At 42.5% G+C, this 20231-nt stretch overlaps 1 protein-coding gene across 2 annotated transcripts in view; it reads right to left on the reverse strand.

The window, feature by feature from the left end:
• Positions 1-20231, reverse strand: part of TMTC2 (transmembrane O-mannosyltransferase targeting cadherins 2) — a 728331-nt gene that overhangs the window by 214765 nt on the left and 493335 nt on the right. For both annotated transcript variants that reach the window (XM_078674225.1, XM_078674226.1), the window contains exons 6-7: positions 18989-19173; positions 8183-8261 (exon numbers count right to left, since the gene is read on the reverse strand). In XM_078674225.1, coding sequence (XP_078530351.1) covers positions 8183-8261; positions 18989-19173 — 264 coding nt within the window. The remainder of the gene's footprint in view (positions 1-8182; positions 8262-18988; positions 19174-20231) is intronic.

Raw genomic sequence — 20231 nt, forward strand, 5'->3', positions numbered from 1 at the left:
GCCTTCCTGCCATTGTAGTCGATCCATTGGCTCTCCTTATCCGGAGGCACGGTAGAAGACGGAGAGGAAGAATGTTGTTTTCTGGCTGCCGTCACTATAACGGAGTCCGGAACCGGGTCAATCCTCAGAAAAGCCGGGTCGGAATCCGGAGCCCTGTACTTCATAAGCAGCCGGGATGGAGCGGCTCTCGTCACTGCAGGCGTGAGGAACAGCTCCTCCGCTGGCTCTACCAAGCCTGGCACGAGCGGCAGCAGAGGGCGAGACAAATGCTTCTTGTGAAGTGTCTCAAAAATCACGGACGTCACCGTGATTCCTAATTTCGCTGCACCCCTCAGGAGAACATCCTGGAACGTGCTGATGTCATCCACGGGAGACACCCTCGTCCCCGGGGAGTCTGACCTGGTTCTGGAAGAGTCCGTGCGGGACAGTGATCCGCGCCTCCTATGGCGCCGTCTTGACCTCGTAGAGGATCTGTGACGACTGCGTGACCTCCCTCTCCGTCCGGAGCGGGATCGCGACTTTCTTGGCTTCGGTTGCCCTGCCGGATCCACCGGGACGGGAGACTTTGGCTTGGATGGAGCCCTCGGCCAGGGGTCCCCTTCGTAGGAGTCGGATACCTGGACAGGGACATCGACCTCAGAGGAAGCGGGGGAGGCTTGTCAACCGGCAGCTGAGGTTGAGGCTGAGGCAGAGGTGGTAGAGGCGGGAGAGGAGGCGGGGTAGGGACCCGGGGAGGAAGACCTCTCGGTAAAGGAGGAGGAGGCGGAGGAGTTACTGTCCTCAGTCTCGGAGGGGTATACACAACGGAGTACACCGAGCCCGGTGACCCGCCCTCCTTATCTGGCTGGGATGTGGGAGAGTCTCTCCTAGGCACTTGACGCCTGCCAGACTGACTCCTGGTGCCCAAACTCCTCCTTCGCCGTTCCTGCGTCGAAGAACGGCAACACGACGGCGAGCGTCGGCCCCTCGTCGTCGAGCTGCGCTTCCTCGACGGCGAACGCCTGTCCCTCGACGGCGAACGCTTACGTCTCGACGGCGACCTCGATCGCCTCGACGTCGATCTCCGTCGCCTCAACGGCTTCCTGTGCCTCGACGGTGATCTCTTGTGCCTCGACGGCGATCTCTTGTGCCTCGACGGCGATCGCCCCCTCGACGCCGAGGATCCCCTCGACGACGACCTTCTCCTCTTCGCCGAAGGCGAATGACGGTATCGCCTCGACAGCGAGCGCCAACGCCGGGCCACCTCTCGACGTCGAGTCCTCGACGACAAAATCGTCACCGGTGATCTCGACGGCGGTCTGTTCAGTTCCCTCGACGTCGAACGTCGACACCGCTTCGACCCAGAGCCCTGGGGAGACGGGGAACAGACTGTAGTCATCCCTCTCGACGCCGTCGTCGGTGCAATCGACGCCGACGGAGAATGGGGACGCTTGCTGGAATTCCTGCCTCTGGGGAGCCCCCCAGAGGCCTCAGCACTGGCAGATAGAGCCTGCCCAGACCCACCTCGTGCTTGCAGTCTTCTCTCCTCCATGCCTTGGAGCCTGATCTTCTTTCTGTCCCTCAGGGTCCTGGTGGTAAATCCCTGGCAAATCTCATACTCCTCTGGGATATGAGAGGAGGGAAGGCAGAGGATACACACGTCGTGTGGGTCAGTCTTGGCCTTCTTCCTGGAACACTCCGGGCATTTGTCAAATAAGGCTGGCATATTTGACAAAAAGACTGCCCCAAAAGCTCACCAAAGAAGAAATAACCAAAGTACTTTGAAAAAAGCACCAAAAAACACTTGAAAAAGTGGAAAAATCACAAAACAAATCCCAAAAGGGATAGCTCAATGCTCCAGGGTCCTGCTAGCAGGAGCCGGAAAAAAGAACTGAAAGTAAAAGGGACCTGCAGTGCATTCTGGGATACTGTGAAGTTCTGGAAGGTTCTCTTAAAGGCACAGTATCCTGTTTTGAGCCACATAATGGCAGCCTATGGGGCTTGTCTGTCCAGGTCTTTCTCTCTATCATTCCAGAGGGTTTTTGCTGTTAAAGCAAGGGAAATCTGGACAGGCTTTGCTGTTTGTGGATTTTTGGTGGAATTTCTAGTTGAAGTACTGGACAGTGTAGCCTGTGGATATAGGCTGCATTATCGGTCTTTAAATTCTCTCTTAAGTGTCTGTGCAGTTCTGCATTTTTCGACACCTTAAGAGATCATTTTTGATTGCTTCGGGGTCCACGCACATGGGCGGGACTATTCACTAGATTATGACTATAACAGAGATACCCTACTACAGAAACAAGTATTTGCCATGCAATAGGTCTTGCATTTGTTAAAGTTAGCTGTAGGTGTTGAAAATAACAATGTTTTTTACTTTGTTTTTTTTTATTTACAGTGTAGTTATTATATTTGCATAGCACTGTGGCCAATTGTGTAAAAAAGCAAAAAAATAAAAAACTGTCATTTTCATGACAACAAGTTAACTTTAACAAATGCGAGACCTTTTGCATTGGAAATACAATCAATCTTGAATTTGTTGGAGTTATTGGCATTTATAATGCCAATGTTTTTTACCTAGACATGTTGCAGGATGCAGTACCATTAGTGGCCAAAAGAGTTACAATGGAATATGTGGCCAAAAGAGGTCCAATGGGACCTCTTTTCTCCACATATAGTACTGCACCCTGCAAAGTTGGGAGTCATTGGCATTATAAATACCAATGTTTTTTACCTAGCCATGATGCGGGGAGCAGTATCATATGTGGCCAAAACAGATCCCATGGGACCTCTTTTGGCCACATATGGTACTGCACCCTGCAGAAGATATTGTAAATCCACCCTACACATAATGAATTGCATGCAAAACCGTGCCACGAGTACCTTCAAATAGCTATGGCCACACATAGAATTAGTAGCTTTGAAATGTGACAAAATAATTAATATATTACTTCTCGATTAGGTTGTACTCTGTGTGGAGCTGATGAAGGATAACTTACAGAAGGTCTCATATAAATGTGAAATGTGCTAGTGAGTAAAGTAACCACTGGCAGCCTTGCTTAGGACCAAGCGTGTGACCAAGCGTGTGTCCTGCCGCCTGAAGTCATTTAAGAAAATAGAGCTCTATGGCTGTAATTAAAACCTAGGGAGGAACAACACATGTAGCAGGGGGAGTCTTCATGGGAGGTTATGAAAAGTGACAAGGAATGAATACTAAGCCTATTGTAATGAAAAGCCACCAGTAATTTAGGACAGGGATAGGAGCCAATTAAAAAGTTGGGTTCAAAGTGGACAGAGCTTTACGCCCATATCCTGAATACAGCTTGTCTCGAAGATACAGCGCACACGCTGCCTAGGCAAGACCTGAAAACTAGCTAGGCGTCTATGTAATTTACAGAAGGCAGAGGATCTTGCAATCAGAACTTTCTTTTTTTACTTATTTACTGGCAGTTTATACTGTGTGGACCGTACGCCAGGGTGTTAATAAGAATTAGAGTGGATATTATGTTCCAGAGTTACATTGACATTTATCCAGCTCGTAAACAAAAGGGTGATCAAGTCCATACAAGAGATGGCTAAAAGTACCATTGAAGTTGCATGATATAAACATACACACTGTACACAAAATATAACCATATATTTGCATGGTACATCACAGGGAAAGTGCCTCGTCAGCAAGTCAGGAAAGATATGAAAGACCCAATAATTTACTTCTGGAGATGATTCAATTAAAGGCATTTCTGATCTTTTCCTCTAAGGTTCCGTATGAAGGTTTATCTGGCTTTTCGGTCTGGATCGAGTTTCGACATAAACCTTGCTTTCAGAGGTGCAAAGAGAATATTGGAATAGTTCCCCGATTCATGCCGAGTGATGACTAATGATCAAACCACAGATTTGAAGTAAGATTATGGAATGTAAGATTTAATCCAGCGGCGGCTCCTCCGCTAAGGCGGAGCAGTGTCTCCCCACAGCTCTGTGCACAGATTAAAAAGGAAAAATAAAATGATAATAACGCAATGTTAATATTTTATTTTTCCGTTGCTGCTTAGGTTCGGGGAGGGTCTCGCCAGAGCTGGGACCAGGGGGAGGAATGGTGAGCACACTCTAAGTGCGCAAGTCTATTTGGCCAGCCTTCTTGGGCCGGCCTAACAGCCATGTGCACTGTGCATGCCCTCTACCAGCAGTATTGTACAGCCTGGGTGGAGAACATGCACAGGCTCATAGTCCCCATCTGAGCGCCCACCAATCATGACACGGCTGTCATGTTGGTGACAGCAGCGTTGTGATTGGCTAGGGAAGCCCATGCGCTTCCTGCGTATCAACAACCAAAGAGACCTGCAGATAAGAGGAGGTTTTTTCTCCCCCCCCCCCCTGCTCACCACTCCATTTAAGAAGCAGCCACCACAGATTTAATCCTATGCAGGAAACTGGCTTGGTGATAGATGCTTGCAAGTTGATGTGCTCCTGCAAACGGAGTTTAAAAAATAAATAAAAAAATTCTAGTGTGAAATCCAGAGGTTTGGTGCAGTCAGGAAGTGACTGCTTAAAGTCCAGAATTGGAAGCGAGTGTAACGAAGACAGAGCCGAGTTATTTCTAATAAGTTTTGAATGGTATGTTGTATTGTTGTGCTTCAGAGGTCTGCCAATACTTTTTCATAGAGGAACGGGAGATGCTCAGTCACCATTAATGTACTTGGAAGTGATGTCTGTGTGAGCAAACTTTCTTACTCAGCCTGGCACAATAGCATCATTTGTGACACTGCATATGAACAGGTAGACTTCTCTTTTGCAGACTAATAGAATGACACATTTGGTCAAGGTCAAACTTTTTTACACAGACCATGGCTAACTGTCCTGTGCCATGTGTCCCAGAGACAGGTGCCATAAAGCCAAAGATGGGTACTCTAATATTCAGCAAAACACACAAGATGATGGACGGAATGTTGCACAATGGCAAAACATTCACCCCCTGTCACAGACCTGGGTTTAATCCATCGTTATTTTGCTCACCAAGCCACCCCAGTTCAGACATGGCCATATGCAAATCAGTCTTGACCCTGTGCCTCATGGGAACAGTCCAGCCCGAACTGCCAAGCCATGTCTTTCCTGGAACGGAATCAAGCATCCTAGGACCGGTTTCTGGCTATCAGCCGTCTTCAGCCAGGATAGCTTGACTCCAGTGGCCTAGTGAGCATGGGACCCACGTCTGGGCATACCCTTCCCACATAGGGTGAACAGCAAAACACACAAGATGGTGGACGGAATGTTGTACAATGGCAAAACATTCACCCCCAGTCAAAGATGTTTGATTCCGGTACAGGGAAGACATGGCTTGGCAGTTCGGTCTGGACTGTTCCCATGAGGCACAGGGTCAAGACTGATTTGCATATGGTCATGTCTGAACTGGGGTGGCTTGGTGAGCAAAATAACGATGGATTAAACCTAGATCTGTGAATGGGGGTGAATGTTTAGCAATTGTGCAACATTCCGTCCATCATCTTGTGTGTTTTGCTGTCCACCCTATGTGGGAAGGGTATGCCCAGACGTGGGTCCCGTGCTCACTAAGCCACTGGAGTCAAGCTATCCTGGCTGAAGACGGCTGAAAGCCAGAAACCGGTCCTAGGATGCTTGATTCTGGTCCAGGGAAGACATGGCTTGGCAGTTCGGTCTGGACTGTTCCCATGAGGCACAGAGTCAAGACTGATTTGCATATGGTCATGTCTGAACTGGGGTGGCTTGGTGAGCAAAATAACGATGGATTAAACCCAGATCTGTGACTGGGGGTGAATGTTTCGCCATTTTGCAACATTCCGTCCATCATCTTGTGTGTTTTGCTACTCTAATATTCACACAGGAAACAAGTTTAACATTTTCAGAGCTGGGTGGCCGAAGCACGTGCTTCAAAACGCAGAACCGTGTCGCACTCTTCTACTTTAGACATGGAATCTAATGTAATAAGGATCAAGATATTTGCATCGCTCATCTGAAAAATGTGTTCAGGAGCAGAGGTATGTCCACGATGAGAACGCAATTAACTATGGTGCAAGATCGTGCAGAAACTTGTACCACGAGGCACATGATGAAGAACAACTTTCTCCAAAAGTTGAGCAAACTAGCATCACGGTGTAATTTTACCCGGGAACTGGCGCTGCTTAAGTTGGTATTATCTTCAACTGGCAGGCACCCTTGCCTGGACTGCACTATACAAAACCTCAAAATAAATAAAACCACTCACCAGCGTGCCTGCCCCTAAAGTCAAGCCGCCATATGTCATTATACACAAAGAAGTCCACACCAAGGGGCGACTCCATCGGTTCTTTCGCATCAGACACCAGTGACAGCAGCCTGAGGCATACCCCTCGCTCTGCATTACTAGCCGAAGAGCTAGGCCGCCCTGCTGATGAAAAACTATTTTGACAAGTTGTTTTGAATATTTACTCGCACACTTTGCTAGTAAGCACGACTATGAAATTCCTTCGCGTTTCGTCAACAGAAAATAATGAGGTGATAAAAATACCAAGTCATTTTACGGCTCAGCCCCGGAGCGAGTATAAATATAGCCTCTTTCCCAGGGCGGCTTGTGCGTGAGGTGCTGCGTCTGACTCTCATGAGCAGGCGGCGGATTCAGGGGGTGGGAGAGCCAATTTACAGCTCGTTTCTGCGCACATCTGCGGCCGGTGGTACTCGCTCGCCTCAAGGCAGTGTATCACCATGGATTTCCAATACGCGATTCTATTGTTTTCTAAAAGCCCGTTATAGTCACTCTGGGTTCTCTATATTTAGATCCATTTGACTGCCGATCACCGCATTCTTGTTAAATGCAGCGAGTGCTTTCCTTAAGTTACTTAAATATTACGAAACACCAAAGGCAGAAGGCTAGCCCCCACCCTCCAAGAGATCAGTGTATAACCTGAAGCTCATAGTTTAACGCCCCAACAGATATCCACTGAGATGGATGAAATTAGCATCTGTTATTTACATTGCTCCAAAACTAAAAAATCTGCATGAACGAACACAATGGAAAACAAGCACTGTCAACGTCAACAGATCGCAGCTGTGAAACCTATTGGCTTTGCCAATTTATTTTTATATTAGATAGCTGCCCTACTGTCTTCATTCTGGAAGTAGAGAAAGCAAAAAACAGAAAATTTGATTGGATGCATGGATAGTTATGACAAACATCTATCTGATAAATTGAAAGGCATTAGCATTTCTACTAAAAACGTGCTGTAAAGCAATAAATGTTGCATATTAAGATGACAAGCTTCGGATGGCACATTTAGAGGAAAACAATGAGATCTAAAATGAGAGAAACGGCCACAGACAATAACAATACTGCCATGGGTTATAGACATGGCACACATAGCTCCCAGTGTGTGCCTCTATTGGTCAGACTGAGGACAGGTGGAGATGGGGGGAGATCAGTGCGCGAGGGTTGCATTGATGGTAATGCCATCATCCACCAGTTTGCCCTGGTGAGTACAGATAAGTTTAGAGTAGTGTTGAACAGTGGGAAGAGTCCAGAACTTGCGATTCATTGGGAGCAAGGGATTGGTAATCATCTAGCACGGTGCGGTCCTACTTTACCAACAGAACACAGGAACACATGGATTTTAATGTCATCACCAAAACACATTCCCCACATACAGTATACACGAAATAATAATAAAAGGAAATGGAATTCCCACACTGAACTTTGGTAAATCAGCAAATGGCAATCAGACAAAATGAGGAAAGGGAGTAAAAAGGTTACCAGCACAGCTGATATAATACCTTCATCATTAAAACTAAGAGTCATCAATTCCTGATACACATTGCCAAAGTAACAAACATAAGCGACACCACAGTGAAAACCCAGTCTGAGGTGGGGCGACTGACCATGCGGATATTGCTGCAGAAGTTAACAATTAGTGTAGCAAATGAAAGGTAAGGAAGAATTACAATAACTACTAAATTCACTGACGTATTGTACTCCTAAGGCATCTCTTAGACAAAAAGAAATTAAAGATGATTAGTGTAATTGCAGGTAATGGGTACCTGAAGGGTCCACCTATTATGTGCAGTACTTACAAAACACAATCACTTCCTCACATGCATTCGCAACATTTTGTGTCAATCCCATTTGATACTATTTACAGTACACATTTCAACACTACATTTGTCTTTTCCCTGTAATGTCAATCAAGCAGTTCTGTAAAATACTCACCCATCATGTTGTACAGGCTCTGGGGTGCGAACTGCCTTGGCATTTTCTGTATTGCTTCCTTGTATACAGCAAGGGCGTCCTGCCATTTGAGGAACAGAGATGAATGAATTAGACCATTTGAACATCAGCCCATTATAATTAATCTATTTTCAAATTACCCACACCTACATCACTCATATAACCCTCAAAACCATTTATACTCAAAGATCAGGCTCCCCATGGTAATTCACAAAATAAAAGCGGATTTCACTCACAATTGCAAACAAACCTTGGTACTTAAAAACCAATGGGAACATGTTATACCCTAGTATTCAACACAGACAGCATAGTTATATTGCTTTACATGATGACTTTTTCCACAGCAAAAATGGTAGAATGAGAAGGGCCTACTCTGTTAAAGTAATATTCACGCTATTATGCTGCCATACACCTGAAGTGAAGGTTAGGTTTGTGCCAAAATAAATTACTGAGTGCATTACTGGTATGGCACATATTAGGCATGAAGGAAATAATATATCTTTGTCTATGAGGAAGAGCAATATTTCAAAAGTTGTGTTAAGTCAATTTCCAATGAAAATTACTTTTTCCCATTTGCTAATTATGTTGTTGCCGGTTGATGAATCTGCGCACAATCTTGAAATCACCTAATTTGTGGAGCTAAGTGCTGGCATGTCAAGTTCCATGTTGTCACAGGACATGTTCTTGTTATGACGATTAGACAAAAAGTTCAATGTTCAACTTTATATACCATAGAAGGGCTGCCTAAAGGTACAGCAAAAGCACTGAAGGAAATGACTCCAAGCATGGCATACAACTAGAACTGTACTTAGAATAATGCCTCCAAATGGTGTGGTGTAAATCTGTTCAGTGGCTTCCGAGATATTTGCACATAAAATGTGTTCAGTGGCACTGAAAAGGGCAATCAGTTTGAGATGCTGGTATTATATCATTCATTACCAGACTGTTTACAATTCTCTAGTCTTTTGAGGAAAATACATTTTAAATATAAACAAATCTAATGGGAAATCGGGAATTTCTTCACTTATTCTAATTGGAAGATTCAATGATCTATAAATATTTGTTGCAGCTTCCATTATAGGAAGCCAGGCACCAAAACGTACACCCTGAAAAGTGACAGGCGAGTTAAATGTTGGATATGGGAGCATTCCTGACCCACGAGGTTGTTGTGGGTGGTAATAGTAAGCAAAAGACTAATTTTGTATGTGGTATTTGCATATCCAAACTGGGTTTGCCCAAGTTATGGTTTGTGTAGCTAAAATTAACTGATGACATTCAAAGAGTTTTCGTTTTAGAACCACAATTTCACTTAAACTGTTCTTCTGTAACGGGAATATTACTGCACACATGTACACAACCAGGATATAACTTGACTGAAGATGAAGTGCAAAAATAAAAAAGAGGTAACAGGACTTCTCTATCAATGCACCAGGGATCTGAACCAATATCCCCGTGTCCACCTGGACCCGCCCGAGCCGCCTCCTTTTGGGAAAGGGCGATGATCTCTCTAAAGAACACAACAAAACAATAAATTAACATTCCCCTTTCACTCCAAGAATACGGATACCACTTCAACCACTTTTTGACTGTATCTTTGAGTATATATAGCACTCTGTTGGCTTTCTTCTGAAATAAATAACATACACAGATACTTGTATATATTACCCCAAAGAGAAAAGATTAAAGTAAGTTAAATTGACTAATACATTGACAGTGGCTATGCCAGAAAAAATAACATAACGATAAATTAAATTCAAAAGTTAAGTTATAACCTAGACCCAATCCCCCACCCCTATTGCAAAATCAAGCTTAACTCTCACCTCCACCACACACTGTAAGCAACATCAAACAAGTCTGCGCAAGAAAATAAAAGGTAGGATTCATGAATTAGTCAAGTTCGACCTGAAAAATCCACTGAGTAAAAGTGGTACTGTGTCTAACCAGGCAGTAGACTAAAGCTCCGCCTCAGCAGTTACTGACATACAAGTATTATCCTATGGTATGTTAAGATAAGTATAAAAAGCATGTCTTGTATCAAAATTTAGTTTTTTGGGCTCAGCCAAGTTGCAAATAACTCCTTTGCAAAGAAATGGTTCTTGGGGACGGATTCTCTGTGCACTTATTTAAAAAAAAAAAAAAAAAAAAAAAGATCTTAGCCGAACCAGACCTAAAACAGACATCATAGATCACTCCTACGTTTTTTAATAGAAGGCACATGTACTAGCCAGTTTATTCCTATTTTAGATTACAAAAGTAATTTCACAAGAGTACATTTGATGCTACAATTTAGGACCTTACAAGAATGGCTCATTAATCATTCCCTGTGATCCAACATATCTCATTTCAATTGATCTATTTCTATATAGAGAATGTATTACCTTATAGTCACATTGCTGTGTGCTAGAATGACCATGTCAAATCAAAACTTATAGGGTGGTATTCATATTTTGTCATCCCATAATGTATCTAGCTTTTAAATTCTGCAGATCCTGGAACCACCCAGAAAATAGCTTCTAAGAACATGAAGATGTTAACTGCAATAATCAGTTCAGATGGTTAAAGAATTAAAAATGTGTTAAATATTTTTCTTTTGTGTTTAACAATGTCATAGTTGGAGAAATCTTCAGAAGCCACCAACTACCTTGCGGTTCTAAGAACACACTGTGGTACCATGCTACTTCCATCCACACAGTTACAAAGCATTCCAGAATTGCTTATCCTTTAATCACAAGATAAGAACAGGAAAACTTTTACGCTGCAGACCCGACGTTAAAACAAAATAACGAATTCTTTGTGACTCCAAAGCAAGCACCCAATGAAGCTGATAGGAGACTACCGGCCTTGTTATTTGTTTTTATGGTTTTCTCCTGAATTACCTTCTATACAACTCTGTTGAACAGTGCTGGGTCATTATCTTAGGCAAAGAAACCGCTCTTGAAAAGTTTAAAGTGGATATTTAACTCTCTCAAATTAAAAAATACTCGCTTATTACAAGTCAAATCTGTTCTGATTTATTTCACAATAAAAATGTATTTGAAGAGGTGAGAAGAAAAATGAACTTAGTGAAGTGATCGCTTTATAACGCAAATTATCAATACAGGGAAACAATGTGGTATAATAAAGTGCAATTATGCAAAAAATTGTATGTATATTTATTGCAAACACAAGATGACTGACGGAGTGCTGAAACTTTTCAGACACTCACCCCTAGTCACAGATCTGGGTTGAATCCATCATCGTTATTTAGCTCAATTCGCCACTCCAGGTCAGACCCAGCCATATGCAAATGATTCTTGACCTTGTGCCTCATGGGAACAGTCCAGCCCGAACTACCAAGCCAAGTCTTCCCTGGACCGGAAACAAGCATCCTTGGACCAATTTCGGTATAACACCCCTCATCAGCCAGGCTAACTTGAATCCAGTGGCAAAGTGAGCAAGGGACCCACTTCTGGGAATACCCTGCCAACTTAGGGCAACCACCTATAAATATGTTGATTCTTTTCTTCAGGATTCAGTTAAAATCTCGTCATCGTACATAAAAGACACCAGGGATTTTTTAGAAAGATTCATGACGTCGATTGGGAGGATGACTACATCTTAATGACAGATGTAGAATCATTATATACAGCATCTCCCATGACAATGGCATAAGAGCAGTCAAGTACTTTTTGAGCTCAAGGCCTTTTACTCTTTATAAATATACAGAGATGATTCTTGAAATGATCCGTTGGTGCCTCAATAACAATTTGTTTTATTGGGATCAGATCTCTTTCGCCAATTGAAAGGAACAGTGATGGGCACCGGTTCGCCACCCCATCTATGCAAATTTGAATTGGCGAACTCAGGCAGGAGTTGAAGTTAATTGTGGGAATGTTTATTGCACTTTAGGGCACTTGCCTACAAATGCAATTATTTGAATTAATGCACATTGCACTTTTGAGGATTGGGCACTTGCCCTTGATGAATTTAGCAAGCCCCTATTTATTCTTTAATTGCTGCTGATGTATTCTGGAATGGCATGTTGTACTTTGCATTTTAATTGTGTGGAATAATAGGCATGTGTATTTTGTATTTTTGTACATCTTTACTTTCTGAGAGATGCAGAGCAATTGAATTTGAAAGGGCAGAAAATAAGATCAATATGTGTAAACTTTGTATGTGCAATACAAGTATAACAAACCAAATGCTGCTCATACAATGGAAAAGTTCACCAACATGTTTTCATTAAAGTTTTTTTTAATAAGCTTCCATTTTCACGATTGGAAAAGTGACAATGTGAGTTTACATGATTCGGTCACTTTAGTACAGATTTATTCATCATGTACAAATTATCATTTTCTTTTGTCCAAACCAGTGCAATTTCAATTCTACTGTGTTTTCAAGCAATTGTTTTAATCAGCAGTTTCCAATGTGAAAAATGTATGTGTATTCATATTGATGAAATAGCACGGTAAGGCATTGCTTTGATAGGATGTTTGGAAAATTGCACTGTCACTTTATGAATTTCATATAGTATAAAAAGCACAAGAAGGCGTTGGGCAATTGTTGTGAAAAGACTACGGATAGGGTCGAAACTCGTCACCCAGAGCCACAATAAACTGTTCTATGTGCACCCGAGTGTGTTGGGACCCGTTTTGATTTCAAACCGGCGTGCTGAAATATATACAAGAATCAGAAAGCAATGTTTTGAAGTTTAGTAAGTCATACAGTTTCACTATTTATAGTGTTGATGGTTGTATATTAAGGTGAAACAAATAGGTGGTCAATGCCAAAAATGGGTGTTGTGTTCATAATCAAGCGGTGGCCATGCAGTGTGTTGACTAAGATAGTTTTTGGTACACCTTGAAAAATAGTGACAATCCCTTTAACAGGGGATAGGCTTTAAGAATTGTGAATCACTGTTACCAAGATACACTGTTTGAGGATTGAAATATCTTCATTGTATTTGGAATGACATTGAGTACTTATGCTAAGTCTCAGCATTATATTTTTATGCCCTGAAGCTATTTATAATATTACAATTATATTGATCCTTCTATGAGATTATTTTGTGGAATCCCATGCGCAAGACAACAACATTTTATATTTGAGTCCTTGGCCTCTTTTTGAGGTTTTTTTTACACAACAGTAAAATGACGAATAACAGAATATGCACACCAAGTTATAATGCTTTTTATTTTGCAAATGTGACAATTGGTGTAGATGTAATGAGATGTTTTAGTGCATATAGTGTTAAAATAGGAAATAAGTAAAAACACATGATTTACAGGGGTTCTTATAAAGAAGATGAGCTTATTTTAATCAAGTTAATATATGCAAGTGTGTCCGTTTTGTCAATGCAATTGCTCTTGTTTTTTGTGTGTTGCGTGTTGAATCACATAGGGTAATTTGAATGTGGACTCTATGAGAACTAAGATATGGTTGTTCGACACAATGTTTATATATTTTTGATTGAAATGTGATAAGAAACTTATGGTGTGCATATGTTTGTTGCAGCCTTGATAAAGAGGTGGTACCTCGAAACAAGTAGTGTCTGTGTGCTAATTGAATACTCTTGTGCCTGACTCAAATATGAAATAAAAGAGACAAGCTTATAAAACGTTTTTGAGCACATTGTTATTTGGAGCATTCTGAATAATTAATGATTATCCTTTTATTGTAATTGATGATTATCCTTCTATTGAAGTAATGTTTTGAGGTTTCACATACAGCATCAAGCTTGAGACTGTTATGGACCAAACTTGCACTTGACAGGATGCACACAAAAGCTTCTTCCAGACACACTTTGTAAATGAATCTCCCTCAATGAACGTGTTGATAAAACTGATAAATATAACTCATACGACTGAATCAATGGCTGACTTTCCACTGGGATGTCAGGCACAATGAGATGTTATTGTTGTGTTGTCGGGTAAACACGAGTGAGAATTTAAAGCGACTCTTTAAAAAGGCATTTTCTTTGTTCTGAAGAAGGCTCTGTGCTTGACTCGACAAAGAGTCAAAAGCTGACATGCTCTTTTGTGACGTTATCTTTTGAAAAAAATGCTTTTGCATGCTCAGATGTTTATGTCCAAAAGTTATCTAGATTCACCTGTGGTTCATTCCTTGTAATGCACTGTTTATATATAGCTCAGTTATATGTGTTGATTAGTATCCCAAAGTATAATTCCAGTCTCTTTTCCTAATACATTTAATATCATATCTCATAAAAACAATTTTCTGATAATTATGAAATCCATATGCAAGGGACCCTCATATCAGGGCTTAATTTATGACACAGTTATCCAAGATATTTTGTAAATTGATTGGCTTGTGATATTATATTAGAATTAACAATATGTTTCCATTATAGAAACATATTTTGTTTGTGGAGCACTATATCCAGTTCCTAGTTGCCTGTAGGGTAGCTCTGTGCAAAGTAAACTAGGCATGAACTGCCACCAGCAGATCTAATTGTTCCAGTACCACAGATATCTATGAATCAGCCTGCTCTTGTATGCCACTGATATATGCTAACCATTTTTTATGTATTCTCTGCGCTGGGTGGACCTGTACAATCGGAGTGTCTGCATTATCCAGCTGGTTCTGGACTAATATGTTAAGTGCAGATGAATGAATTGTAAGTTTACATTTATAGAGTATCAAGAGGCAACTGGAGCGTTCTTCAGTAGCCCTAAGTCTCTGGCTCTAAAAGCACCTAGTGCATGACCTTCCTTAAATGATTAAATGCTAAAGTGTGCTAACAATCATTAATGTGTTGTTATTGTCCTCAATTGCAAACGAGGAAGGAGATCATGAGGGTTGGGAGATTTCAAAGTCCAAACGATTTTTCCGCACTGAAATGCGTTGACACGCATTTGCATAGTGTCTGAGCATCATCAAAGCAGCTGCCTAAAACTGCAATATTATGGAGTGTGGCTGGCAGCTAGCAGCGCAGGCTGCTCCTGCCGGCTTGGTGCTGTGGCTGAGCTAGGCTGGGTGCTGCTAGGCAGCTCACTAGCTGCTACAATGCATCATAATTATGTCCGCTGCAGAGCTGTCAGCTCCCGCACTTTAGTGCACAAAGGCTACTAATATCACAGGGTGGGGGGAGCAGTGAGATAAAGCTAGGTAACGTCACGTCCTGTTATAGAAGGCGGGAAGTTTGTTTTCGGAAGGAGCAATAAGCAGCAAGGGGCGGTTACTGGTCAATGGGCTCCGCAATCATGGTGCTCGCAGAACTGGCCTTTCGCTCGTTCCGGGCCTTCAAAAATCGCCGGCATCATGTCATTTAATCACGGAGCCAGTGACCGCGTGTGCAGCGGTCGCTCACGAAAAGACTTCTGTCACTGGACAGCAGACTCTCTTCAAAGATAGTCAGGCTGATGGCTCCTGGCAGCAGGAGCCTTCTTGATGTTTTCAGTTCCAGTGATCATGAAGGCCACTGCTAGGAGGAAGTCTGGCAACACGTGGTCTGGGTCAGGTGAGAAAAATAAAATCCGGACCACTCATTTCGGCAGAGGCAACACGTGGGTGCGGATGCGGTGCTGAGCCTGTTCTTTCAGAGTAAGGCACCTCCCCGACTATAACTGTGCTGTCGGGTCATTGGCTGGCCACAAACCGTCACTGTGGCAGCATCAGAAGGGCTTGAGACATCGAGCAGAACCACACCTGTTTATAATAGAGCACTAGGTTGAAAAGCACAGTGGAAAGAGTGTTACTCTAACCGAATGCTGACAGCGGTAATGGGAGCTGCACGTTACGATGAGACTGCCATTCGTGGTTTTTCAAGGTGATTAATCTGTTTACTCCTTTGGAGATGGCCTTTTTTATTATTATCAGTATAGTGGGTGACTGAATATGGGTTTTTAAGCACGGAAGGCTATGAATTTAAAGTGCTTGTGATCACATTTGCTTATCAACTCGCTTCTACATTTTGCATTTATCACGTAGCGTGCATTCACTTTATTTTGGGTTGTGTTTAAGGACAAAACGGGAGAGGGTGGTGTTGAGGGTTATGATTCTTTTAGGCTTGAATTACATTTGGTTTTAATATATTCTGATTCATGTCACACTGAGTATAGTATTATTTTTAAATGCACAGAGAGTTTAAATTGTTTAGAACGTTGAGAAGTCTTTTTTATCATCCATTTCAGTGACCCCTGACGAAGAGCCCCTGTGGCTTGAAATGCATTGGGTGAAAAGAAATAAACATCTTTTGAGCTAAACGAGTTTCCATGATTCTTTCAAACGTGTTGCTGTTGAAGGCCTGGAAGGCATGCAGGAAATGTGTGAACATTTTAAAAGAATCATTCTAGGATTCCGCTGCTATCACAGTGATGTGAAGAATAAGGATGAATCTCTGGAAAAAGTATTGGATTACAGACTGGTTTACAGTGAGAAATAGAACACCACAATTAAATGGAATATAAAAGTTGTTGTGTGTTAGGATATATTCCTGAATCCGCAGTGCGACATATGGGTGCGTACATTCGCACCCTTTTGGACAAGCATCTGAGCTTTGCCAGCCCCCTAGGTTAGGCATGAGTCGACCGCTTTGACAATCAATGCTGTTCTGTTGTACTGAGGAGAAAGTGGCATAGTGCACACGGAGTGAGCGTTATCGTGAGGATGTTTTTCACGCCCGCCTCAACAGCCCCCACCCAGGTGAGCATTTCACAGCCGCCGGGGCACAGGGCCTAAAGAAATGATTTACACCTCACATTTCCCTATATTTGTCTCAAAGTCCAACATTTTAAGAGAGGTCTGAATTGGACATGCCTGAATTTTATTGATAAAAAGACACACCTGTTTAAGAATGAACATGCTACTGTTAGGCTAGTGATTTTGACATTGTGCACCAATAATGTACGTCTCGTTCAGCAGCAGAATATCACCGCATGCAAACATGTGATTTTGGAAAGTTTGAAGAGGGACATCCGGAAGCAGGAAGAGAGATAATCATATCTGCCTTCCGACCTGCTTTTCAGTAAAGAAGGCCTTTATTTCAACTTGGTTTTGCCTGTCACTCGCTCTTGTTTGACCAAATTGTGTGATCATGGGCAATTAATTTATTTCACCGAGCCTTCTTCTATTCATTATCACATTTGAGAGCACATTCAAACTTGTGAGCTCTGGATTTTGCGCTGTAAAAATATTTTTAATAAACTGTACTATGGTGAATCGCATTTGGCAGAACAGATGTGTTGCAGAGCAAGACCAATGGTGGCAGCTGTTACATTTCTCGAGTTGAAAATTAAAGAGGCCAGTTCAGGAGCTCAGCAATCACGTTATATTATTGTGAAGGAGAGTTGTGCTGGCAGGATGTTGTTTCCCCTGCAGTCTGCCTGCATATCAAGTCCTGCCAGCCCCCACCTTCTCAGGCGCCTGGCTAGTTAACAAACCCAGGGGCCATGGCTGCCCGTCCTAGATGAGAGCTGTGCAGCCACCTACAACCTGCTACTTATCTCTCAGCACTTTGTGCAGCTCACTTGCCCACCCTGACCAACAACCTTGGCGAAGACGCTCGTTGGGCTTCTGATGGCGCAAGAGGTGAGAGTCCAGCAGAGCACAGAAGGTGAGTGCTGTATTATCCTGGAGGGAATAATCATGTCTTTCAGAGTGTGCTTGAGGGGGTAAAAGACATCACATGGCTGAGAGAGAAAAATGTGCTACAACTATTTTGGTCTTTCTTCTTCAGATAACAATATATAAAACTAACCACAATACACTTTAAATGAAGGATGTTCATAGATCATGCAAGTTAAATAAGTTTACCTTATGAACCTCAACTGATTAATACAATCACTGTAGGTTGTGTGTAGAACTAGAGAGAAACCTATTTGAGCCCTGTTTGGTGCTGTGGGCATTACTGACTTCTGTATTCATAGTGCTATGTGGTCCTAACCAGCAATTTAGGCACTGTGTGAATATGCAAAAATCGTCTTATAAAGCAGCTGCCGCTTAGTGACTTATTATTTCAAGGATTTTTCAACAGTTTCCAGATTTTTTTAGAGCTTCTCATTGCTCAAAAGTGTATACTTTCTGATGTTAATGTCTTTCTGTGCACTAATTTGCTTGGTGTTACACACAAAACAGGAGTTTCTCGTTGCTCAATTGGGTGCAAATTCAAATATTTATAAGTTTCCTTGTATTCAGTGCTTGATTTTGCTCGGGAGAAAATGTCACTCATAGTCGTTGAATGTCACTCATTACACTGAAATTATGAAAATGTCACACATAAGCAATCTGAAACCTTAGCAGCTATGAGTGAGTGGTTTGAGATGAAACTCAGCATTTATTTTATGAGGTCTACTCTTTATACACAATAATAACTACAGTTCTTCCAAAGACCCTAGGACAATTTCACTAATCCCATCTAAGTTACAGCTAAAATTAGAACGACTGATAAACTATTAAAAAGTCAAGACTAATTTTGCTGGTGCTTCTGGAAGATGAGATACGACAGAACTTGGTCTAGACTTCTAAACCTCGCAGTGGAATTCAATACACGTTTTTCCATTTTCGATGGCTTTATGCTCAGTTCATTTTCTTTTAGCTTATCCATTCTCTATTTCGGATGTCTTTTTTGTAACACTATTAGTTTGGTGTTCCTTTCACAGTTCTTCTCCCTTTACAAAGTCATTGTAATCAGTGTCAAGTAAAAGTACATGAACGCCTTGAAGTAAATCTTTACGTGGCATTAATCTCCTCTTATTGTAACTGACCGAGAACACACTAATAATGACACAGAATTTCCCCATAAATGGCACTACATTAACATTAGCTGAATTGAAAGGCTGTACTCACCTCATACTGGCCTTTTTCATGAAACAGTTTCCCCAAGTTGTAGAGACAACTTGTTACTGAGCTCTTGTGTGCGTGAGGATCTTTCAAGTTTTCATCTGGGATTTCTGAGCACTTCACAAACGTCCTTCTGGCTTCATCAGCCTTCCCCTGATTCATTAGGATAATGCCTGTATTCAAGTATGCAGCTGCGGAAGAGCAGAACTGATGGTTACGGACTTGAACAACGTTTCCACGAGTATTACAGGCTCCAAAATACAGTGATAAATGACGGATTGCAGAGATATTGATGATGCAAGACAGAAAAAAAGTTTTTAGTTTTATTCACAATGCAAAACATAAGATAATGAGGCATTTGCAATACCTTCTTAGTAACAACACTTCAGTAGCGTCACTGTTTCCAAACCATTTAAACGCAAGTAGGGCACGTCTACATCTTTTTCGCCGAAATGTAACTGTTATATTGTAAAAATGATGTGCGACTATAAATTATATTCAAAGAGAATAGAATGCCATATATAAGAAACAAACTTGAGAAGGATCTCAGGCTCTAATAAGGCTTCAACGAGTTACCAATCCCACCGAATATTCTTAATTACTCTTGTCTGTAACCTACTACTGTAGCTTTATCTCTGCACAGTGCCGTCGCTGGGGGGGGGGGGGGAGGGGGCGGACGTCCCAGAAGGCACAAGTTTTGGGGCGGCAGCTGCCCCCCCCCTCTTACCTGCGGCCAACAGAGCCACAAGAATCGCCAGCACTCCCTCAACCACACCCCCCTCCTCCCAGCTCTTTCCTGCAGCCGCAAGAATCGGCAACCTCCCGCCCCCCCCCACACACACACACACACACACACACACACCCCTCACCCCCCATTCGGTCAGGCCACAGCGGCCAGCAAATGTAGGGGCCACTACGGGCAACCTCAGGCCTAACTACGCCACCGTCTCTGAGTTTGGGGAACGATTACTGGAGCAGTCAAATGTGTAAGATTTACGTAGGCTCAGTTTACAACAGGAGAGAATGATGAGGAAAGGCGCTTTTGATTGATTAAGGTTTCATTTCTCGAAGTGGAATAGAAAACCCTGTGGAGCAACCCCTTACTCTTCACCCCTTTTCCATGGCAGAAAACAATCTTGGATTATGAGTTCAAACAAATATATGATTGGGTGGGTATCTACTTAAATTTGGAGGGCCACCCCGAAAGGTACACCCACAATTCTGCCAACATACCAACAACACCTTGCAA

Source organism: Lissotriton helveticus, chromosome 1_1, assembly GCF_964261635.1.
Source record: "Lissotriton helveticus chromosome 1_1, aLisHel1.1, whole genome shotgun sequence".
Taxonomy (NCBI): Eukaryota; Metazoa; Chordata; class Amphibia; order Caudata; family Salamandridae; genus Lissotriton; species Lissotriton helveticus.